The sequence below is a fragment of the Callorhinus ursinus genome, unplaced genomic scaffold (genome assembly GCF_003265705.2).
Source record: "Callorhinus ursinus isolate GAN/ISIS: 27379988/994484 unplaced genomic scaffold, GSC_fseal_2.0 scaffold22, whole genome shotgun sequence".
NCBI lineage: Eukaryota > Metazoa > Chordata > Mammalia > Carnivora > Otariidae > Callorhinus > Callorhinus ursinus.
Window position 1 is genome coordinate 12,951,882 of NW_027397084.1, and position 21,362 is coordinate 12,973,243.

Below are 21,362 nucleotides of genomic sequence, written 5' to 3' on the forward strand. Positions count from 1 at the left end.
AAGGAAGGAAGGAAGAGAGAAAAGAAAGAAAAGAAAGATAGATATGCAATACAAGACAGTTTTTGTTCTCCATCTGTATCCACTCCTGGAATCTGATCTCCAGATGCAGTTATTTAATTCTTTCAGCTAATTCTTCTGATAGTTATTACATTCTCTTACATAATGTGATTATAGTGCAAATGCTCAATTTATCACTTTTAGATATTATCTCTTCATTCTGTAGTATGGTAATTGAAGGGTTACATCTGCTATTCACCCATATCCACTTGCCCTCCTGGTTACCATTCACCCAGTACAGTTTTATCACAGTTGTTTGTTAAGTGAGAAGTCTCAGTTTACATTACTGAAATTGTGTCAGAATTGGTCATTGATGAGCCATGGAGTCATTTGTGATATGCTTCCTTTTTTATAACAAAGTTAATAATGACCATTTGGTTTTGGTTTTATTCATTGTCTTTGTTTTCTATTTATGTATTGCTGTTTTTTTTCCAGTTGACTCTACAGATTTCTTAGGACATGAACAACTTTTCCAAATGCTCGATTACTACCAACAATCTGTCGTGTCCCATCTGGCCTAGCAGGTCTTTTACCTGGAGCTCTGCTGGGGTCCTGTAATTTCCCATACTCCCAAGTAGTTTCAGCCACAATGTCTTAAATCCCATGTTAATCCCCTTTTTCCTTCTTTTTTGTTTCCAAATCATAGTTTTTCTCATGTTTGCTCAAGAACAATTTCCCTTACCATGGAACTTTTTTTTAAGTCCAAAAATTCATAATTTTATGTGATTAATGGCCTAACTGGGGATAGAACTCTAAGCCAAATCGTTTTTCCTCCGAATTTGAGACACTGCCTGGCAATCAAAATTACTGTTGAGAAGTCTCAAACAATTGTTATTCCCATTCTTCATATGTAACTTTTTTTTTTTTTTCTCACTGGAAACTTCTAAGGTTTCTCTTCTATTCCCTGCTATTCTCAAATTTATTATGTTTCTTGGTCTAGGCTTTTTTCAATTTATTGTTCTAGGCAATCCAAATACTCCTATCTTTCAATTCTGGGACATTTTCTTATTCTTTGATCATTTCTTCTCCTCAGTTGTCTCTATTCTCTCTCTCTCTCTCTCTCTCTCTCTCGAATTCTTATTCACTAGATTTCTGCTCCCATTGTAATTTTTTCCCCTCTGATTTTCTTTCTGAGGGTGGGTGGCATTGTACTACCTGAGGGATTTTCTCAGTTGTTTATTCTAACACATCTTTTACAACTTTTTTTTTTAATTTTTCTATCAAATATTTTTAATATCTCCTACTTGGACCATTTTCAAAGCATCCTGTTTGTGTTTTATAGATTCATCATTTTCTCTATTTCTTTGAGGATATTAATTATAGTTTTTTTGTAGCTCTGTTTTTGTATGTATTCTTATCTGTGCAATTTCTGTTTCCTCCAGGTGCCTGTTTCCTGCTTGTTTTGGCCTGTTTTGCATCTAAACTTTTAAGCTTTATAAACCATCTTCTAAACTGTCTTCAAATGTCTGCTGATCTTTTGCTGTGTATTGTTGTTAAAGAATGAGGGACCCTAACGCTTATTGGAAATTGCATGGGAAATGTTTATCAAGAGCTGAGTTTACAGGAGAGTGATTGGCTGGAGTCTTGACAGTCTTATTGAAAGTTTCCTGGGTGTCAGTAAAATAGCTCTTTTATTTGGGGCTGTTAGTGGTTCCAGAGAATAATCTCTACACTGAACATATATAATTGAATGTCTTCCTGTTACCTGAAGTGATATCACAGTATTGTTTTTTGACTGACCAAAGCAGGGAAAGTTCTCCCAGTTGCAACATATTCACCAGTGCCATTACCTTCTCAGTTTCCTGAGCTCAACACCTGGAGGTTATTTTTATTTAATAACCTATACACGTCCTTTATGACGTGCCGATATTCTGGTTCTCTCTTCTTGTTCCTGGCTCAACATTTTTACTCTTTATTCTAATTTCTACTCTGGTTTGGGCTCTTATCCCCTTACTTCAATTCTCTTACCCGTCACAGTAAGTTCAGTCCCTCATCTTTCAAGTCTATAGTACAAATACCTACTGGAAAAAAAATCACTCCTCAAACATCTTTTTATGATAATTTATCCAAATTGGGGGGGGAGGGAATCGTACACAGTCAAACTTTCTGCTTTGCTTTCAAGATTTTCCCCACCCATTCATCAGTCCCTTATATAACTTATTTACCTCAGCTAAATGTCATTTCTTTTCTGTGTTCAACCAAAACATGGCCATTCTTCCTTCCTTCTTATTCCCATATGTCTCTCTCCTCCCACACAAGCTGTTCGACACCTTTTGTGTTTTAACGTCCGGGTTGTACAGTCTCTGTCAAAATACAGCTAAACTTCCACTTGTCTCTGGGGATTTTCTCATATGTCATAGTTGACTATTCATTCTTCTACTGGCTGTTTCTCACGAATTTTGTATTCGGTTCTTCAGTGGGGTTGAAAATTCCTTTAGTGATTCACTTTGTATCATTTATTTTAAGTCAACCTGTGACCCACACATCTGTACAAAAAGAGCACTTAGTGAGTTATTCTTCTCATACCATGCATCCAGTAAACACACTAGATAAAATAATAGGACTCTTAAGTTTTACACTCTTGTTTATGATATTTTGCATATTTTAAATTCATACTCTGTACATTCTTTTAGTATTTCATCTGCCTTTGTTACTGTGTCCCCTCTATAAAGAGCAGGCTCCTTCATTGTGGAGAATGTCTGTCTCCTTTTTCCTTTATTAACCCCTATTATATCAGGAACAGTATTTGATACATAGCATATTAGCAGTTCCTTTTTTGGCTCAGTGACTCTGTATATTACATTATCTAAATTTTTACAAATCAGACTTAAAATTTTATATGACATTTCAACTGTCACCTCTAAACTGTAGAAGTTCCACAAAGTACTATAAAGTAGTTACAAACTTTAATTTCCTAGAAATTGTATTTTATATGAAAAGATCTTAATTGGCATTCTGACTGGCATGGCTTTTGAGGCTAAATTTACCAGTTCTCTGTCCACTGCATGCATAAAGTAAGCAGTAAGGTGCCCTTTATGGACTGAGACTGCAGCCCACAAAGGCTCTCTCTGTTCACAAGCCCTAGCGTCCCAAAGTACACTTCCTGAGTAAGCCAAAGAGATAAAATGTATGAGCAAAGACCTATCTTGTATTATAACATGCTAGAACTATAAGGAATGGTAGGATTATGCTAACGTTTTGGAAACTGAGGCCCATGCTCATGTGGGTAGATAGCTCAACAAAAGTCAGGTCTCTCAACTTTTCCACTCATACTGGCTTGCCTTCCCTCTGCCAGGCTGCTATCTATGAAATATAACATTTTCTACACCATAAAATCTTAGGAGGCAGAGATGCAAAATGTACAGCAGGCTCTTCTTTGGACTTCTAGAAAGTAATGTCAGAAATTATGGGTGGATTCAAAGCCAGGACTTGAGTTGCTTTGTTATTTAAGATACAAATGTGGGAGTAGGGAGATACAGGCACTGCAAGCATTTAATGATTGAAGATGTTCTAAATTACGGTAGGCAGGGAAAATGAACAAAAATACTCTTGTTGATGTTAAACAACACATTTTTTCTTAGAGTTATATATTGTCATTAATCTTCTAACAGAAAAATTAAAATTTTCCAATTTTGATTCTTTTTCAGCTACATGTGGTCATTTGAAAAAGCTCACCTCAGCATGGTTCAGATAATCACAGGACAACTTGTTGAGTCCTTTGATGAAGAATTTAGAACTCTCTATGCCCGATCCTGTATCCCCAGTTCATTCGCTCAGGAAGAATCAGCAAGGGTGAAGCCTGGCAAAGCACTCTGGGAGAGTGGCACCTACCAGCGGTCACTTTCTTCATTAGCTTCCATTTCCAGCCAAAGAAACCTTTTTGGCAGACAAGACAAAATTCATAAACTAGAATCTGGTTACTTCAAAAACAGAGGGATATATACTCTAAATGAACATGACAAATACAGCATAAGAAATCATGGATACAAGCCTCATTTTATTCCAAACTTTAATGGTCCAAATACAGTCCGTCAGTATCAATCCAGTCAGATAAATGAAAATTGGAAGAGGCATAGTTATGCTGGGGAACAGCCAGAAACAGCACCATACCTGCTGCTTAACAGGGCTCTAAATCGAAACATTAATCCTCCAGGTAATTGGAAAAAGCCTTCAGATAGTCTCAGTGTGGCATCCTCATTGCGAGGAGGCTATGTGAGCCACCGAAACACACCTGCCCAGAGTTTTGCTGATCGGCTTGCCCAGAGAAAAACAACAAATCTTGCAGAGAGGAACTCAAATGTGCGGAGGTCTTTTAACGGAACAGATAATCATATTCGCTTTTTGCAACAAAGAATGCCAACCCTTGAACATACCACAAAGTCATTCTTGCGTAACTGGAGAATTGAATCCTACTTAAATGATCATTCAGAAGCTGCACCTGACTCAAATGGGTCGGCCCTAGGTGACCGGTTTGAGGGCTACGATAGTTCTGAAAATTTGAAAGCCAATGCCCATTATACTCATTCTCGGCTTCGTTCCTCTTTTGTGTTTAAACCAACTTTACCCGAACAACAGGAAGTTAACAGTTGTACGACTGGCTCCTCAAATTCAACTGTCATTGGTTCCCAGGGAAGTGACACACCTAAGGAGGTCCCGGACACCCCTACGAGTGGACAGAATGTGACAGACAAACCTGTGCCAGAATCAAGCCCCAAGCTCCCGTTGCAGTCAGAGGCACCAAAAATGCACACCTTGCAGGTTTCTGAAAACCACTCCACAGTCTTAAATCAAACCACAAATGGCCATACAGAGGCAAACAACTATTTATATACATCCTTGTGTGTAAATAAGCAGACAGAAAATCTAAAGAATCAACAAAATGAGAATCTGCTCAAAAGGCGAAGTTTCCCATTCTTTGACCACTCAAAAGCCAACCTAGATCATGGACATAGTAAGCATTATGTATATAGTACGCTTACCAGGAATCGAGTTAGACAACCAGAAAAACCCAAAGAGGACTTGCTGAAAAATTCTAAAAGCATGCACAACGTGACCCAGAGCATAGAAGAGGACAGGGAGGTCATAAAGAGACAGCCTCCAAGTGGCACCACGACCAAGTCAATTTCCGTTGCTGCTTTGCTTGATATGAATAAAGATGAACCTGGCAAAGAACTCACTGCAAAGAAGGAAGTTAAAGGCTCTCCGAGTTTTTTGAAAAAGGGATCTCAGAAGTTAAGGTCATTACTTAGCCTGACCCCAGAGAAGAAAGAAAATCTATCCAAAAATAAAGCACCTGCCTTTTATAGAATGTGTAGTAGTTCTGATACTTTAGTTTCTGAGGCTGAAGAGAATCAAAAACCAAAAAAATCAGAACCAAAAATTGATTCATCTCCTAGAAGAAAGCGTTCTTCGTCATCAAACTCTCAAGGCAGTATTCACAAGAGTAAGGAAGATGTAACTGTTAGCTCATCTCAGGGGATAAATTCTCCATCTGATGAAAGTAGCAAAATAATACCTGCTCCGGGTCCAGTTGAAAACAAGTTCTTGGAAAGAGCAGGAGATGCTTCTGCCCCGAGATTTAACACTGAACAGATCCAATACAGAGATTCAAAGGAGATTAATACAGTTCTTGCTCCTGAAAGAAAACCAGCTTCTTCTCCACGGCCAAAGCCCAATGAGCTTCTAAGATCTCATTCAACTGACAGGCGCATTTACAGTCGTTTTGAGCCATTTTATAAGATTGAAAGCTCTATTCAGCCAGCAAGCAACATACCAAATACTGGTGTGCACCGCCCAGAAATAAAATCCACAACTGTGGGCAATAGTTACGGCAGGTCCAGCCCGATGCTTAATTACAACACTGGTGTTTATCACTCATACCAGCCAAATGAAAACAAGTTCCGAGGATTTATGCAGAAGTTTGGAAACTTTATACACAAAAATAAATGAACTACTGTAATTTCAAATAGTTTTTAAAATACAAATGACTAGCTATAAGCATTTGTCCAAAGAACTTTGTGGACACTTTTTGTAACATGCCAATAGATTCTGTAGGGAGAGAGTTTGAGGTATGATGTATATGTTTACCAGTGTACTAATATACAGTAAAGTTGTTCTGTGCGATAAAGTTAGTTGTGCTTAATTACAGTGTAGATGGAATGTCTCTATACACACGATTTTTAAATGGTAATGGTAAATAGAATGTAGATTGTCTTCTTCAGACTGAAGATCTTCTTAAGTCTCAAATAGAAACTTTAGTGGAGAGATGGTGTATGGATTTCAAGCATTCATTCCAAAGTCTTTCCTTTTAAAAAAGGATCCTAATACTATCAGTGGCCCTTTATAATATATCTTTATAGGTTTTCATATCTCCAAATTATGAGAAAAATAGTACAAAGCCTTTTTGGGTTTTAATTACCTTTAAACTCTACAGGACAACTTGTTATATTTTATTAATTTTCCTGTGGAGCATATACAACTGGTTGGGCAGCAACAGTACAACTTAAACTATGTAGCTCAGCACATCTTTCATTTTGACTGAGGTGTTTGCAAAGTATCAGCCTCATGTGGTACATGCTAGGAATTTCTTTTCCTCATTTTGTGAAAATCTTTCCACTCTGGACCAGAGGACCCCATGCTGCCCTCACCAGTCAGCTGCTGAACTTATGTAGTCATTCCTTCCTTGAAACTTAGAGCAACCAGCAGATATTTGGGAAACCTGAATCATACCTCTCCTCTAAGATAAAAAAGCTTTTAGAAATGTAAACTTCTGCACAAATTTTTATCTTAGAGTAGTCCAACAATGCTTAGGTGTTTTGCTTGCAAAAGTCCTTGCTCTTTTTTATGCTGTGCCAAATGCAGTGTGAGTGCATAGTGTTTTCATGAAAGTCCCATGATGGACATGAGAAGTGGTATCTGGCCTCATTCTTTCATGACCAGAGAGCCTAGTTGAAAGTTTTAAATCTTTCCTATCTTAACTGGATCATCCTCAAGTATTTAGATCATAAGATACTCTTTGCCTTTCTTAAAGTAATGAAATTAAAGCCCCACATCCACTAAAGAGACTTTAACTTGGCTGCACTTCATCCACAAAGGACAGAATTCAAGAAACAACACACCATTTGAGAACTGTGAGGTATTTCTGTAACTCTTTAAATATATTAACACCTTCTAAGTTGTAATATGGGGCAGTATGTTGTTTTAAAAATTCAAGATTCAGTCAAATAATATCTATTAAGTTAAAATGAGAGCATTAAAATATCAGTCATTAAGATAATTTTCCATAGTGTTTAAAAAACACGATGAGAACATGAAAAGAGAAAACATGACAGTAGGGAAAAGAAAATCTAACATTTAGTGAGCCCTTGTATGGACCAGGTCTTGAGCTAGAACCTAAAGTTCCCACAATAATTATTTTGTGGGTACCCTTGTCCTCATTATTTGTCGATGATGTTTGAGGTGATAAATGAGACTTTGAGACGCAGAGAGGTAATGCTCCAAGTCACATAACTATAAGTAATTGTACCAACGTGTCTGTAACATTCTGTCACATCCCATTACCTCCCAAATTTGTTCAATATCTGCCTCGCCCAAACTGTTGAGAATTAAATGAGAGAATATTTAGATTTTATGACTCAATGGTAATCAGCCAAGAAAGCTTTAGTTGAATTCCACCAGACAACAAGGACACGCATGGCTCAAAATAATCATAGTAGGTGAGGTAGGGAATGAAATTGATGTTACTTTCTGATTGTAACTTACCAGGACAGTTTTAATTGCTAGGCCACCATTTTGATCTTGTGCTGGTTGCCCTGTGACAATGAAAAGGGAAAGGAAACAACAAGTTTAACTTGTGTCTGTGCTAGGCAAAGCAGTCCCTTAGGTTAGGAAGCTAGGCAGGGGATGGAACTCAATGTTAAACATATTACCTTGTTAAGTATTCACAATAACGCTGTAAAGTAAATAGTTCCTTTTTGCAAATGAGAAAACTAACCCTTCAAGAAGTTACATAACTTTCCAAGAGTCACATGCCTCTGCATCTGTAGAACTGGGTTTGAACGCAGAATCGGGTTTGAACGCAAAAGCCTGTACTTTTATTTTTATTTTTTAAACTATTTTTTTTAAGATTTTATTTATTTGAGAGAGAGAGAATGAGAGAGAGAGAAAGCACATGAAGGGGGGAGGGTCAGAGGGAGAAGCAGACTCCCTGCCGAGCAGGGAGCCGGATGCGGGACTCGATCCAGGGACTCGATCCAGGGACTCCAGGATCATGACCTGAGCCGAAGGCAGTCGCTTAACCAACTGAGCCACCCAGGCGCCCAAAAAGCCTGTACCTTTAATACTACACCACACCATACCTTGCTGGCTTCTACTCCATTATGATGGAGGCAACTTTTCTGAATGTTGTCTCTCTCTTTTGCTCTGTCTCTACCAGAATATACCAGAAATATTGCAGTAACCTAAGCCGTTTATGGCATTTTATAAACACAAATCCAGAATATGGACCCAGTTTAACATTATTCATAAAAGCAGGTTTTACGACTCCCATTATAACAGGGAATTACTGCAACATGGGATTTTACTGTTTTGGAAAGCTGCATGTAATCGATTGGAAATTTTGCAGACTTTCTAATGAGGTAATAGCATACAAATAAAACTTTGAGAGAGAACAGTTATTCTTCACAGGAAAAGTAGCCACTTGATCTACAAAAGTTTTGCGTTTAAAGAAAAATAACTGTTGGAATGGGCATTGGCTTATAATCTGATAAGGAAATTGTATAATCTTTATATATTAGTATCAGATTATTAAAAAGCATTAGAATTGGAGTCCAGTGAATGCAAGAGATTTTTCATTTTGCTCCTAGAAACATTCGCTTTTGTAATTCCGGACCATTGTCCTTTACCCACTTACCAAAGACAGAACCCACATTACCCAAACCAGATTGACTTTAATATTACCCATTCTTTGTTAGATGGCCTAAGAGGAAAATGGGCTAATTGTCTTTAGGCAGCTCTGAAATTGGAAGTCCTAAAATGTAGAGCAAGATAACTTTGAAGGTGAAATTACATAAACTAGTTTTAATCATTTTTAATTACAAGCAAAAGCTTGTTGCCTTTTTGTGCAGCAACTGCCACCACTTCTGGAAAGAGGTCACTTTTATTTATTTATTATTATCTTTTTAAATTTTATTTTATTATGTTAGTCACCTACAATACATCATTAGTTTTTGATGTGGTGATCCACGATTCATTATTTTCATGTAACACCCAGTGCTCCGTGCTTTTAAATAATAGCTCCTGAATCCCTCCTCTCCTCATGGCACTGAGAAGGCAGGAGGCTTTGTCTCATCGGCCTGTGACTGGTAGCTTCAGCTTTTGCACAGATTTATTCTCCTCTGCCATTTGTCTTTATTTTCCTTTATTTATTTTTCCCTCCAGAAACATCTGTATGTCAGAATCTAGGTGTAGTAACTTTCCAAAGTTTCTGTGGCTGAGAAATTCGTCAGGGGTGAAGGCTGAGCAAGCACATAATACTTCAAATAATTTGTTCAGAGTTTAAGTTCTCAACAGACACTTCTAAACTTCATGGATGTAATCCTTTCAAGCAAAATACTTCCCTTTTCTCCCCACATTAATATTGGTGGAAAGATAATGGCACTTAGATGTACTTTTCATAGTAAAGATGGGTAAGGTGGTTTTACTCTCTACATAGTACATTTAGTGTGTAAGCAGAAACTCAAGAAAATAGGTATGAATTCAAAGAAGTTCTTGGCAGATATCTTCAGAATAGTTTAAGTGCCTGCATCCTGAACACGCTGGTGTCTCTCTATTATAATGATTGGGATTAGCCATAACTCTAATGTGGCGTATTGAGTAATGGGTATATGTTGGCAGTCTACTTTTATGGAAGCAAATATCTTGTTTAATCAAGATGACATCTAGAGTAATCCAGATAAGCAAGGAAGAAATTGAACTCTGGCTACATTCAACTTTAACTTTACTCAAGATTATCCAGTTATTCACCTATTATTCCAAAGATATTTGTCATGAAAGACAAATATGATGTAATATGACTATGGCTGAGGAATATAAAGTAGAATCACATTAACCATGTGTGATACTGTTTAAAAAATGTTTATTTTAATACTTAGTTTGGTTCTAGAATATTTAAAATGAAAAGGATGAAATTATAAACCAAAGAGTCCATTTTTATATACATAAATATTATCAAAGAAATATTCTTCCTAAGTAGCTTGGTTTTAGATCTAATAAATGAATATTAAATAATTTTATACAAACATCAATGTGTTGTAAGTTGTTTTTTATCTTCATACCCTGCATTTCTCCACTTAAACACATGCTTTTACTTAGTTTTATATCATTTATATTTGTGCACGTTTTTAAATCTTTATGAATTTTGAAATATCTTCATTTTATTTTTGGTTAGCACATATTTCATACAATAATTTGTCCATATTTGATACCCAGTGACAATACTCTTCCCTTAAACAACTGTATCCTATACACTCACTCTATTTCTATTGCTACTGTAATATATAGTTATTTTAAATAACTTGAGACTTTGAAAAATAGAAGCAATTTTGCTAAAAAATTGATAGCTGAATTTTGTATAACTTTGTAGCATTTAGTTTGAATAAATATTCTAAAGGTGCATTTGTAGTAGATCAATTAGTGACATTAAATAACCTAGAGTCTGAAAGTTATTTAAAATTCAAAAGTCATTTTTCCTAGGGAAAAAAAAAACACTTGTCCCTTCGATCACGGATAATGATGTATTTGAAATACTGTGTATTGGGAATTAAATAGTGTCATTTTAAAGGCAAATGTGATTTTTAAGTAGGTAAGTATAATTTTCAGTAAAAACCTTGATTTTTTTTTTCCATTTACTGTAAACACAGATGTTTAAGAAAACCCTGGTTCAATGGGCTGGTAAGGAAAAAAAGTGAGGTTTTGCTTTTGTGACCATACCTAAAAGAAACACCTAACTAGGCTCTGTTATTTAAGGAGTCAAAGACCAACCTGAGGTAACTGGGTTTAAGATGAGAAGGGACTGAAAGGAGTAAGCATATGTCCTGCCTGTGGGAAAGAATTACATGAGGTGAAACTACCTGAGCTGAAAGCAGTAAGAAACTGAAGTAAGAGACATATAGATGAAAAATATAACATGTCAAATTGGACAATTCTCCCATAATCTGTTTCAACAGTCTGGCTAATTTGGGGGGGGGGTCTGCCTTTATTGTGAGCAGCAGGTAGGACACTTCCAACAATAGTAAAACAATTAATTTACAAAAGCAGGGATTCGGTGAAGCCACCTGGTTGGAACCCTTGGGAGCTCATGCATAGATGCAACCCAGAGCAGCAGGAAGAGGATTCCAAAGCCCATGAAGAGTGAGGCCACCAAGGAGATGAGGAGCTCTTTGTAGACATCCCGAGTGCACGTGTAGATATCCTCATAAATAACTAGGCAGTGAAGAACATGCCGATGATCAACAGCACCACAGTCGGATAGGGAAAGACAGCCAGGTTCACTGGGCTGGTGTATCTGCTCATGGCCTCAAGCTCCATTTTACCAGGCACAGGGTCATCCACGGCTCTGCCACTGGAATCTAATACTCATACTGGGAACCTACTTTGTTCCAAGTATATAGGTTATAGTAGACTTTTGATGTAAGGAAAAAAAGAATGGGTAATCAGAAGCTGCAGCAAGTTTTCATGAATGTTTTAGGAATAGCCCAAACTGACAGCAAAAATTTGCTACCCACAGCCTGTTTGTCCAAATTTGTGTTTTTTTGTACTCCTAGTGCCTACCAAAGTGCACAGAAGAAATGCCTGATAAATATTCTGTGTGTGAATCCTGTCATTTCCTTAACTATAGTTAGGTAAATATATATTCCAGTAATATCGATACATTAAAATGTACAGATACCTAAATAGCCATTTGTATAAAAAAACAAAAAACATGGATGAGTTAATGCAGCAGGGGTCCTGGTATAAATTTCAGTCACATTTACCTAGGGCTAGTCTTCTGAGGACATAATTTTTTTTTTGAAGGAAAGAAAACCCCTGATGAAGAATTCATTCTAAAGGAAAATGGAGTAGAGCTGTTCAAATTCAGTTCAAAGATAGTTGACACACAAGGGAAGGAAGTGGTGACTGTGAGTAAGGTCATTCAGATTGTCAACCAATGTAGTTCAACTGTGTGGGACTGCAGCAGAAGAATGGCTTCTCTAAACTCTCCATGGACGGTGCGTGGAGAGTCAGGTGTCAGGGGCCACCACCATGGATGTCCGCACCATGATCCTCAGCACAGCCTCCTGTGTTCAACAGCAGCCTCTGTGCTAATGTTAAAATGTTACAGCAACCACGGCAGACTCTTCTGGGCACAAGAAGGTACATCTACCACTTTGGGTGTGAGTGGTCCTCGGCAGCATTAGCACAGAGGGCCAGAGCAGAGAAGAACAGGTGCCATGAGGAAGCCAAGCTAGCAAATCCCAATAGGGACTCCTAGAACATATGTGGTAGGAAATGAGGAGAGGTGGACACCCCACCAGAACAGATTTAGATGGGAACTTACAGTTTCCTTATTCTTGCTGAACTCCAATGGCTTGGGAAGTATGTCACATCTGTAACAGAGCCACAAGGAAACACAAAATGTTGTGACAAAATTCACATAATCAATTTGACAGAATGGTCTCTGCTATTTTGCTTGAATTAGAAAGAGGTAATGGCGGGGGGGGGGGGAGAAACCAACAACCCCCAAAACAAAACAAAAACAACCTTAAATCAGGGACTTATTTTAGAGAACAACTTTCAAGGTATATCCTGACATTAACACATTCTGTCTCTAAACTTCCTTTTTCTAGCTATAGGAATAAAGATTTTTCACAATCCCTCTCTGTGTCTCAGTTATCAGGCACATTCAGTTAGATTTAATAGACCACATTTTTTAAAGAAGGTTCTTTTGGGTTGTGGGAAGGGGACATATTTTTGGTTTATTTGTTTGGTTGTTTTACAAACTAGCAAAATTTTCTTTGAGTTCATTACTAAGTGAACTAACTAAATAGTCACTAAGTGACTATCTAACTAAATAAGTTAGATACTCATTTAATCAAGATAAGCATTCTAGCTAATAAGAGTCTGCCAGAAAGCTCAGACTTGGATGTGTTTTCATAACTGGGGTGTCGATTGAAAGAAAGCCAACCTCAAAATGGTAAATTAGTAAATGCTTTATAAGTTGTCTTACTGAGGACGAACACCCAGTAAAGTCTTTCAAATTGCTTTGAAGAACTGTTCCAAAGCTTATTAGCTACAGGTTATATATACAAAATGGGGGCAAGGGGATACATGTTCTCCAAATGCATGTGTGTCCCAGAAGGTATAACTTGTAATAGTTGTAAAAATTTAGGGTTTTCTGATTTCCACATAGGAGAAAGACCCTTAGGTCATCTTAATACCTTATGTTTTAATCGGAGCCAATTGTTGCATACCTCTGCTTAACTGGTTTTCTGGTTCTTCCTGTTTTTGAGATCTCCTTGAGGTCACTTGAGACTTTCACAGAAGGCTGACATCAGTCACCTGCTGCAGTTTTCATGCACGGTCCCCCTTTTTGGCAAATTGCAACCTGTAGGAGACGATGGTGACCAAGTATCTCTTTGTCCCAGGGCATTAGGAAGGTTCATTCCTAGTTATTCTGATATATGAGGCAAACATGTCCTAAAAAGCATAACTATCTGTAAACTTCTAAATTTGCTAAAGTTTAAGAATTTTATAGCCTGAGGTGTTTCGTTGTGTCTAGGTATAAACTGTCAAACTTTATACAGAACTGTATATATTATTTATAGTATCCAGACATTTGACCATCATTAGCTTAGTGCAAGTCTGAGTACACCAATGCACACAAGAAGAAGTTAATTTGTATAGTAAATATATTAACAATAAAAAGGCTAATATCTTAGCTAGAAACATTAGAATAGATTTAAACCACGCATTTCAGAACCAAGCCATTGAGCTAATGTTTTCCTGAGACTGGGTGTTGGGTCACTTAAGGCTGATACCTGGTATGATTAGCTTGTTCCAGCAGAGTGGCGCCCTCTGACTTAATCTACCCTAACTGAGAGTCGTCTACACGTATCTGGAATAGATTTTCACCAAAAGTCCTTGTGGTGTGGTTGCAAAGTAACATTCTCCCATTTTGACAAGATTTTTTTTTTCTTAGAATAACATCACCTATCAACACTGTTCCCTCTTAGCTGGAGTTAAACTGTTCTGTTCTGGACCTTAGGTAAGAAGTCTGTTTCACATCTCATGAACCAGTCCTAGTCTTGAGAACAGGTCAGTTCAGTTAAATACAGTCGTCTCATTTCAGGAGCGGTCCTGCAGATGGTCTCTCAGAGTTAGGACTGCATTGTGCAAGCAATGTAGGTAATGAATAGAGGCATTTCTTATGGAAAGAAAAGAAAAACACAGGTTAATGGAGCAAATTATAAACCCAGTGTCTGAGTCCTGAGTACTATCAGTGAGATAATTCCTAGATGTTGGGCTCAAAGCATCTTCAGATGGAGTGAGAATAGACAGTGCAGTCTGACAGATTTTCCTGGTTCAGTTTGAATATCTCTGGTGATCTTTCTGATTGGCCCATTTAGCAACAAATATGAAGATAGTCTAAATATGGCCACTGTGGCAATTTCTCTGAAGTTTACCTCAAGTTGTCTAGCTTCAGTCTGCAGGGCTTCAGGAAAATGGGCAGTTTAAGTTCTCAATGACTCTAAGTTAAAAGAACAGAAGAAAATTGGAAATCTTAGTTTAGAGAGTAATAGCCAGATATTTGAGGAAACCAGAGGAATTCAGGATTCAGCCCAATTTTATAGGCAAACAACAAACACTCAAAGAAAATTAATCAGGACTAGAATCTAACATCCACAAAGTTGTGTTACTGAAACAGAGTTTTTCTGAAATCACCCTTACTTTCTTTTTTTTTAAAGATGTTATTTATTTATTTGAGAGAGAGAGAACGAGAGATAGAGAGCACAAGAGGGAAGAGGGTCAGAGGGAGAAGCAGACTCCCTGCTGAGCAGGGAGCCTGATGTGGCACTCAATCCTGGGACTCCAGGATCATGACCTGAGCCGAAGGCAGTCGCTTAACCAACTGAGCCACCCAGGCGCCCTCACCCTTACTTTCCATCAAAGTTAGTCAAAGACTAATTTATAAAATAAGTCCAGTTTTAACAATCTTGTCCTAATTATTGACACAATGCCAGCAAGAATAGGGATTGGCCATATAGGTCCTTTCAAATCTGCTCTGCCGCTAATTTTTATCAAGAATTTTAACAGTCCCTTGAGGCTAAGAAGCCAAGCCAAGTACTTGCCATCAGACTCGCCTGTTAATAGCTGTAGATTTGGTTACTTCCTTTCTTCTTGCAGTCCCTAAAATATTCTGAGGTTCCAAAGCCTGCCAGGAAGTGACCTTCCTTACTCACCTGGTAAGGTTCCCAGGAACCCTATAAGCAGTATCAGGCTAATTTCTCCAAGGGGCTTCATTGGCTGCATAAAATCAACCTTAGTTGCTTAAAGCTGTCTGCTCATCCCTGAGTCTATGCATGTCTCTTTCAAATATGGCATTCCAGTCAAAGCCTTGCTAATATAAGTGATGTTTCCAATGATGTCCTGTTACAAGGAGAACAGATTCTTATTGAACTTATGCAAATAACTATAACTGCCCTGGAAGTAAGAATATTTACTGAGAGTTTCCAAATTCTGGAGGGATCAGGTAGGGAGAAAGAGAAATGAAAGTTTCATATTTGTTTACAATGGTATATTTTACCAAATTTCTCTAAGTCAAAGATAGCTTAAGAGAAAAAGTTTCCTTAGATCTGAAAGAGCAAACATTATAGAACCAGTAAATATTTCAAACAAAAGTCATAAAAAGTATAATCATCTTAGTCCATTCACTACCATGCTATTAATTCCTGTTATGTTTGAATACAGTATTCCCATTAGTTCTGGCAATTCTTTAGCCAGTTTAGTTTTATGACCTTAAAGGTATCAGATACCTGTATTTGTTGTAAGTCCTTTCCATGAATATTCTTGAATCTGAAATATGTTTGCAAGAGCATCAGAGTAAAAACAATAACGGTAAATGACAAAAGATTCAAAAATGGCCATGGTTAAAGATCTGATGAGAGTTCAAAGTTGGTTATTTCTGAGACACACACCATTTCAATAATTAGATTTACAAGTGATAACATTATACCAAAACAAATCAAAACTTGAGAAATTTTTTAGAATTTCTAGAAAGATCATATTAATAGCATTCACCCATACTATATAATCTAAGAAGGTTTATCATCATTTATCTGACAATGCTTCCCATGTAATTTAATGTACCAAATAAGACTAATTAGCCAAAAAGACATCCTTCAAAATTTTGTGAAGGTTGTCAAAAATATCAAAGTTTTAAAGGACGTGCCTAAATAGAATTACAGAGCAAAACTTAATACTTAATAATACTTAATTATCTATTTAACCAAGGTAGCAATAAAAGATTCAAAGGCAAATAAAGAAATTACATAATTGTTAGCAAAACTTAGCTCTTTTAATACTGAGAAGATTCAGTTTTCTTAAGTGATCAAAGATCTCATAAATACAAAACAGAGAAAGTGTTTTTCTAGGTGATTACATTAAAGATAAACAACCTTGTTTACAATTTCACATTAAGAGTAGACCAATAATCTAAGGAAACTTTGTCATTTTAACAGAGAAAAACCAAATTCCAATCTTATACCAGTGTACTTTTGACATCATTTTATATAAATTTATTCTAATCTTAGCTACTACTAACCATACATATTCTTTTCCAAAGGTTTCCTTTTTGCAAACTTTCTACAACTCTTTTCTTTTTCTTTTCTTTCTTTTTTTGTCTTTCTTCTTTTTTTTTACATTTAGATTTGTCCTAAGTTTTCCCTCTTTAAATCGTCTCACTTTAGGACAAAATAATTTTCTTTTCCTTCAGCAAAAATGCATTCCCATTCCTCATGCTTTTTTGTTTTTTATACCAAAAACATATATCTCACTTTCCTTGCATAGAGTTGTTTCCCTTATTATGTCCATTAATCTTAATTACATTTATTAGAGTTCTGAACTCTTAGAAACCTTAGTTTCTAGTAAAAACTGAAGTAGTAAGCAATTGTGAACTGTTTGTTATACCAGTATTCTTTAGATGGGCAAATTTACAAATACATTTAGTAATTTTTAGAAACATATGCCTTCTTGTAGTAAATGTTTCAACATGGCACAAAATATGTTTATTAATAGACCCAAATACCTTTAGTTTCTCTGTAATAGAAAGTTCAAGGTAGATAAACCTATGTTAGTAATTAATGTTTCAGTATTTTATCTTATTTGAAAATGATCTAGGTATTTAATGACTATCCATCACATAACTTAGCAAAACTAACGTTTTAACTTACAAAAAAAAGGGGGGGGATACCTTAAGTAGACACAAATATTGCTGACAAATTTATAAACTTTTATCTTAACTCTATTTTAATCCCCTTGTTCTTAATAAAAAATTTGAGATGCTTATCATCTGTCATCTTTTTCCTTTTTTTTAAAGGATTATTATTATTATTTATTTATTTTTTTTTGGACAGAGGAGCACAAGTAGGCAGAGCGGCAGGCAGAGAGAGAGGAAGAAGCAGGCTCCCCGCTGAGCAGGGAGCCCAAGGCAGCGCTTGATCCCAGGACCCTGGGATCGTGACCTGAGCCCGAAGGCAGACGCTTAACCAACTGAGCCATCCAGTTGCCCCAATTTTTAGTACATGTGCTGCCAAGTAAGCACCAGCATTTCTTTTAGGAGCTTCTAAATACCAACCAAAATATGCATCCCACTCCAGTTTAATTTAATAGCTGGTTTTCTTGAGTTGGGTGGGTAAATACATGGTATTTCAAGGGGTTCCCATTTAGGCCATTTGAACGTTAGAATCATCCTTAGTATAATTTTCTCATTTATTTAGAAGCTTGCAAATTTATGATCCATGTGTGTTAAACATGAATCCCCCCTGGAGTGTTGGAAGGGTTACCCATCCTGTTTTTCCATTTGTGATGATTTATCTCAGTCCTACTGGGTTTAAATGCTTGGCACTACCTAAGGGATTTTAGTTGTGGACTGATGTGCTAATTAGAGTGACCTTGCGCCTCCAGGGTCTCCCCCTAGAGTTGCTTAATGGTATTTGTGTCTCGGTGTTTCTCTCCATTTAGCCTGGCGAAAACGAAAAGTGCTCAGAATGCTGAGCAGAAGACTTACATTCATCCCTCAGTAAAGCAACTAAATTATCTGTACTGTAAATGGGAATCCCTACGAGACCAGTGCAGCGTGTAAGGTTAGTCTATGCACTCTCCAATGAGACGAGCTCCTGTCCCTTGTGTTCGGATTTGTTCAGAATCTCATTTATGTCATCGTAGCATCAAGTATTCAAATTGGCAAAATTCTGAAAAATTTTTAATTTCTAGGATGAAGATTTGTCCCTCCAACAGACCTGCAACCTGTGCTCCATACAGCACAGCGCCCTTTCTGACTTACACAGGAGGAAAGAGACAACGGATAGGACCCGGAACCTGTGTTAAGCACAAAATGGCGCTCTTCCCTGACTGCAGGAGAAAGAAAGAAAGGTTAAAACCCGAACCCTGGGTCCTACACGGAATGCCACCTTTTCCTGACTTTGCAGAAGAAAGAAAAACAACAATGAATAAAGCTCTAGACCATCTACCAAACGGGGAGGTCCAGATCCCAGGAAGAGCCCACCCAGTCCATTGTACTTCGTGTAAGGAGACAATTGGGCGCAAGAACCAGTACCAAGGGTCCGTTTCCTGGTGGATCTCAGATGAGAAAGTGGTGTCTCTTCTGGGGTCCTTTCGTGGTCGCCAAATTGTCAACTGAAAGAAAGCCAACCTCAAAATAGGTTAGTAAATACTTTATTAGTTGTCTTACTGAGGACGAGATTGCCCAGGAAGCAGTCTTTCAGATTGCTTTGAGGAATTGCTCCAAGGCTTGTTAGCTACAGGGGGTTATATATACAAAAAGGGGAAGTGGGGATACAATGCTTGCAAGCAATTCTCCAAATACCTGTGTGTCACAAGGTATACTTTGTTACAGTTATAAAAAATTAGGGTTTTCTGATTTCCACATAGACACGAGAAAAACCCTTAGGCCATCTTAATACATTAGGTTTTTGTCATATCTGATTATTCAGAAATATTGCCTGCATGCCTCTGCTTAACTGGTTTTCTGGTTCTTCCTGTTTTTGAGATCTCCTTGAGGTCACTTGAGACATTCACAGAAGGCTGACATCAGTCACCTGCTGCAGTTTTCATGCACAGGGGAGTCTAAACTTGGTTTGATGTTTTATTGTTCTCCCCCAAGCAGAATATAATACTGCTTTTTTAAAGAGAAAAGGAAATTCTGTTATGTATTTTGCTAATTCAAGTATAAAACAATGTGTATTGTGCTTTGCAAAGAATGTTTTAAAATGTGTTTTATGTGATTCAGAGTTAAATAGCATTTGTTCTATCAAGTGTTGTCACAGTGCTTGGCACAGGGAAGGGACTGAAAGTGCTGATCGCATTTGATTTGCAGAGGAAAACCTTGAGAATATTTTGCATTCTAATCATGATAAGATGAAAGGCGTTTCTTTAAAATAAAATTAGATAAAAATAGAAGGAAGAACAGAGGGGAAAGCTGAATGTACTATCTTCTGACAAACCACTTACAGGCACTGAACTTCTTTGTGCTTGATTCCCTTTGTAATACATGAAAATAATAACTTCTGGTACTTCATATAAATGTTTGAATATTAAAGACATTTACCTTGTGATTTGAGTCCCCTTGAAAAAAAGGGCACAAGGTAAATATTGGCACAGTAGGACCAGCATTTTTTTAAATGTGTTTTCTTGGATAAAGGCAGTAATAATTTTTAAACTCTTAGCAATTTTCTCCAGGGTTCAAAGTTGGACAATAAGGTTGATTTCCAGATGTTGGGAATTAAAACTGTAAACATGTGAGGGTGAAGTGTATATTTAAAGGTCATCTTGCTTAATATGTTTCTGAGTGAGTTCCAAGAAATAGAAAACCAGAGGTTACAGATTGGCTAGAGCAGAATGACTGGGAGGCAGGGCAGGCTGGTGGGTGGCAGGTGGGTGGCAGGTGGGCAGCAGGCGGAGGCAGGTGCTTCTCCAGTGTCATCTTGCTGCACGTGTTCCCGCCCAGCCTTTCCATGACTTGCATGGAGTAAGAGCTGTTCCATTTGTCAAAGTGATAGAATCCCATTTACTTTTATTGGATTCCTAAATACAATGGTTTTAGAGATTGTGAGGATTTCTTAATGTATACTGAACCTGAGAAGTCAGTTTTAAGTTGTCTTTATCTCATGTCAGGGAATCCTAAGAATGTTTGGGATTCTCAGAGACCATGTCCTACAATAGCAATACACCTCAGTTTGGTTAGTGGCAAATGTGTTTTTAAAGTGTGGCAATCGGGGGGGCGGTGCCTGGGTGGCTCAGTCGGTTAAGCAACTGCCTTCAGCCCAGGTCATGATCCCAGGGTCCTGGAATCTAGTCCCGCATCAGACTTTCTGCTCAGCAGGGAGTCTGCTTCTCTCTCTCCCTCTGCCCCATCCCCACCACTCATCCTCTCTCTCTCTCAAATAAGTAAATGAAATCTTTAAAAAAATAAAACTTAAAGTGTGGTGAATGGCCATGATCTTTATCCACACCAAGTTATGGATTTTAGATTAGTTACATACTTTTCTACATCCGGCTCCATATTGACTTATCCAAATTCAAGTGTTTTTTTCCTTTCAAATCATTTTAGTAACCTGGCAGTTATTCAAAATATGGAAAGAAGATTCAAACTGGTTCCTTTAAGGAGGATTGCTACCATGATTGCCTCACACAAGCGGATCAAAGGCAACAGTGAAACAGGGTTCCAAAGAGCAAGGGTGGTAAGAAGGCTTCAGGGCTCACAGATGGAAGAGCTTGGTTTCGAAAAGTCTCTGAGGGGAGCAGGCAGCAGAAGAGACATGAAATTTAAGGGACACTCAGAGGACAGGGCATGGTTGCTGTGTCTTGAGAGCCTTGAAGCATTTCTTGATGGTGATTCAGTGTTGAGAGTATTTGTCATCTGGGGAGAGCCCAGCAGGATGAGCCGAGGGGGTCTCTTGTCCCATAGGTTCCGCTTCTTCAGTGTACAGACCGGATCTCCCTGCTGTTGAGATAATACTGCGGAAACATGA

General features: G+C 37.6%; 1 protein-coding gene and 2 pseudogenes across 3 annotated transcripts in view; 1 reads left to right on the plus strand and 2 right to left on the minus strand.

Moving 5' to 3' along the window:
* FAM83B (family with sequence similarity 83 member B) overlaps positions 1–9,987 on the plus strand; it is an 82,736-nt gene extending 72,749 nt beyond the window's left edge. For all 3 annotated transcript variants that reach the window (XM_073905121.1, XM_025890349.2, XM_073905122.1), the window contains one exon: positions 3,705–9,987. In XM_073905121.1, the coding sequence (XP_073761222.1) occupies positions 3,705–6,006 (2,302 nt within the window). In that variant the 3' untranslated portion in view covers positions 6,007–9,987. The remainder of the gene's footprint in view (positions 1–3,704) is intronic.
* Positions 9,988–11,356: 1,369 nt separating this feature from the next.
* On the minus strand, positions 11,357–11,643 carry LOC112837756 (dolichyl-diphosphooligosaccharide--protein glycosyltransferase subunit TMEM258 pseudogene; annotated as a pseudogene).
* Positions 11,644–21,167: 9,524 nt separating this feature from the next.
* Positions 21,168–21,360, minus strand: LOC112837860 (H/ACA ribonucleoprotein complex subunit 3 pseudogene; annotated as a pseudogene).
* Positions 21,361–21,362: the final 2 nt, after the last annotated feature.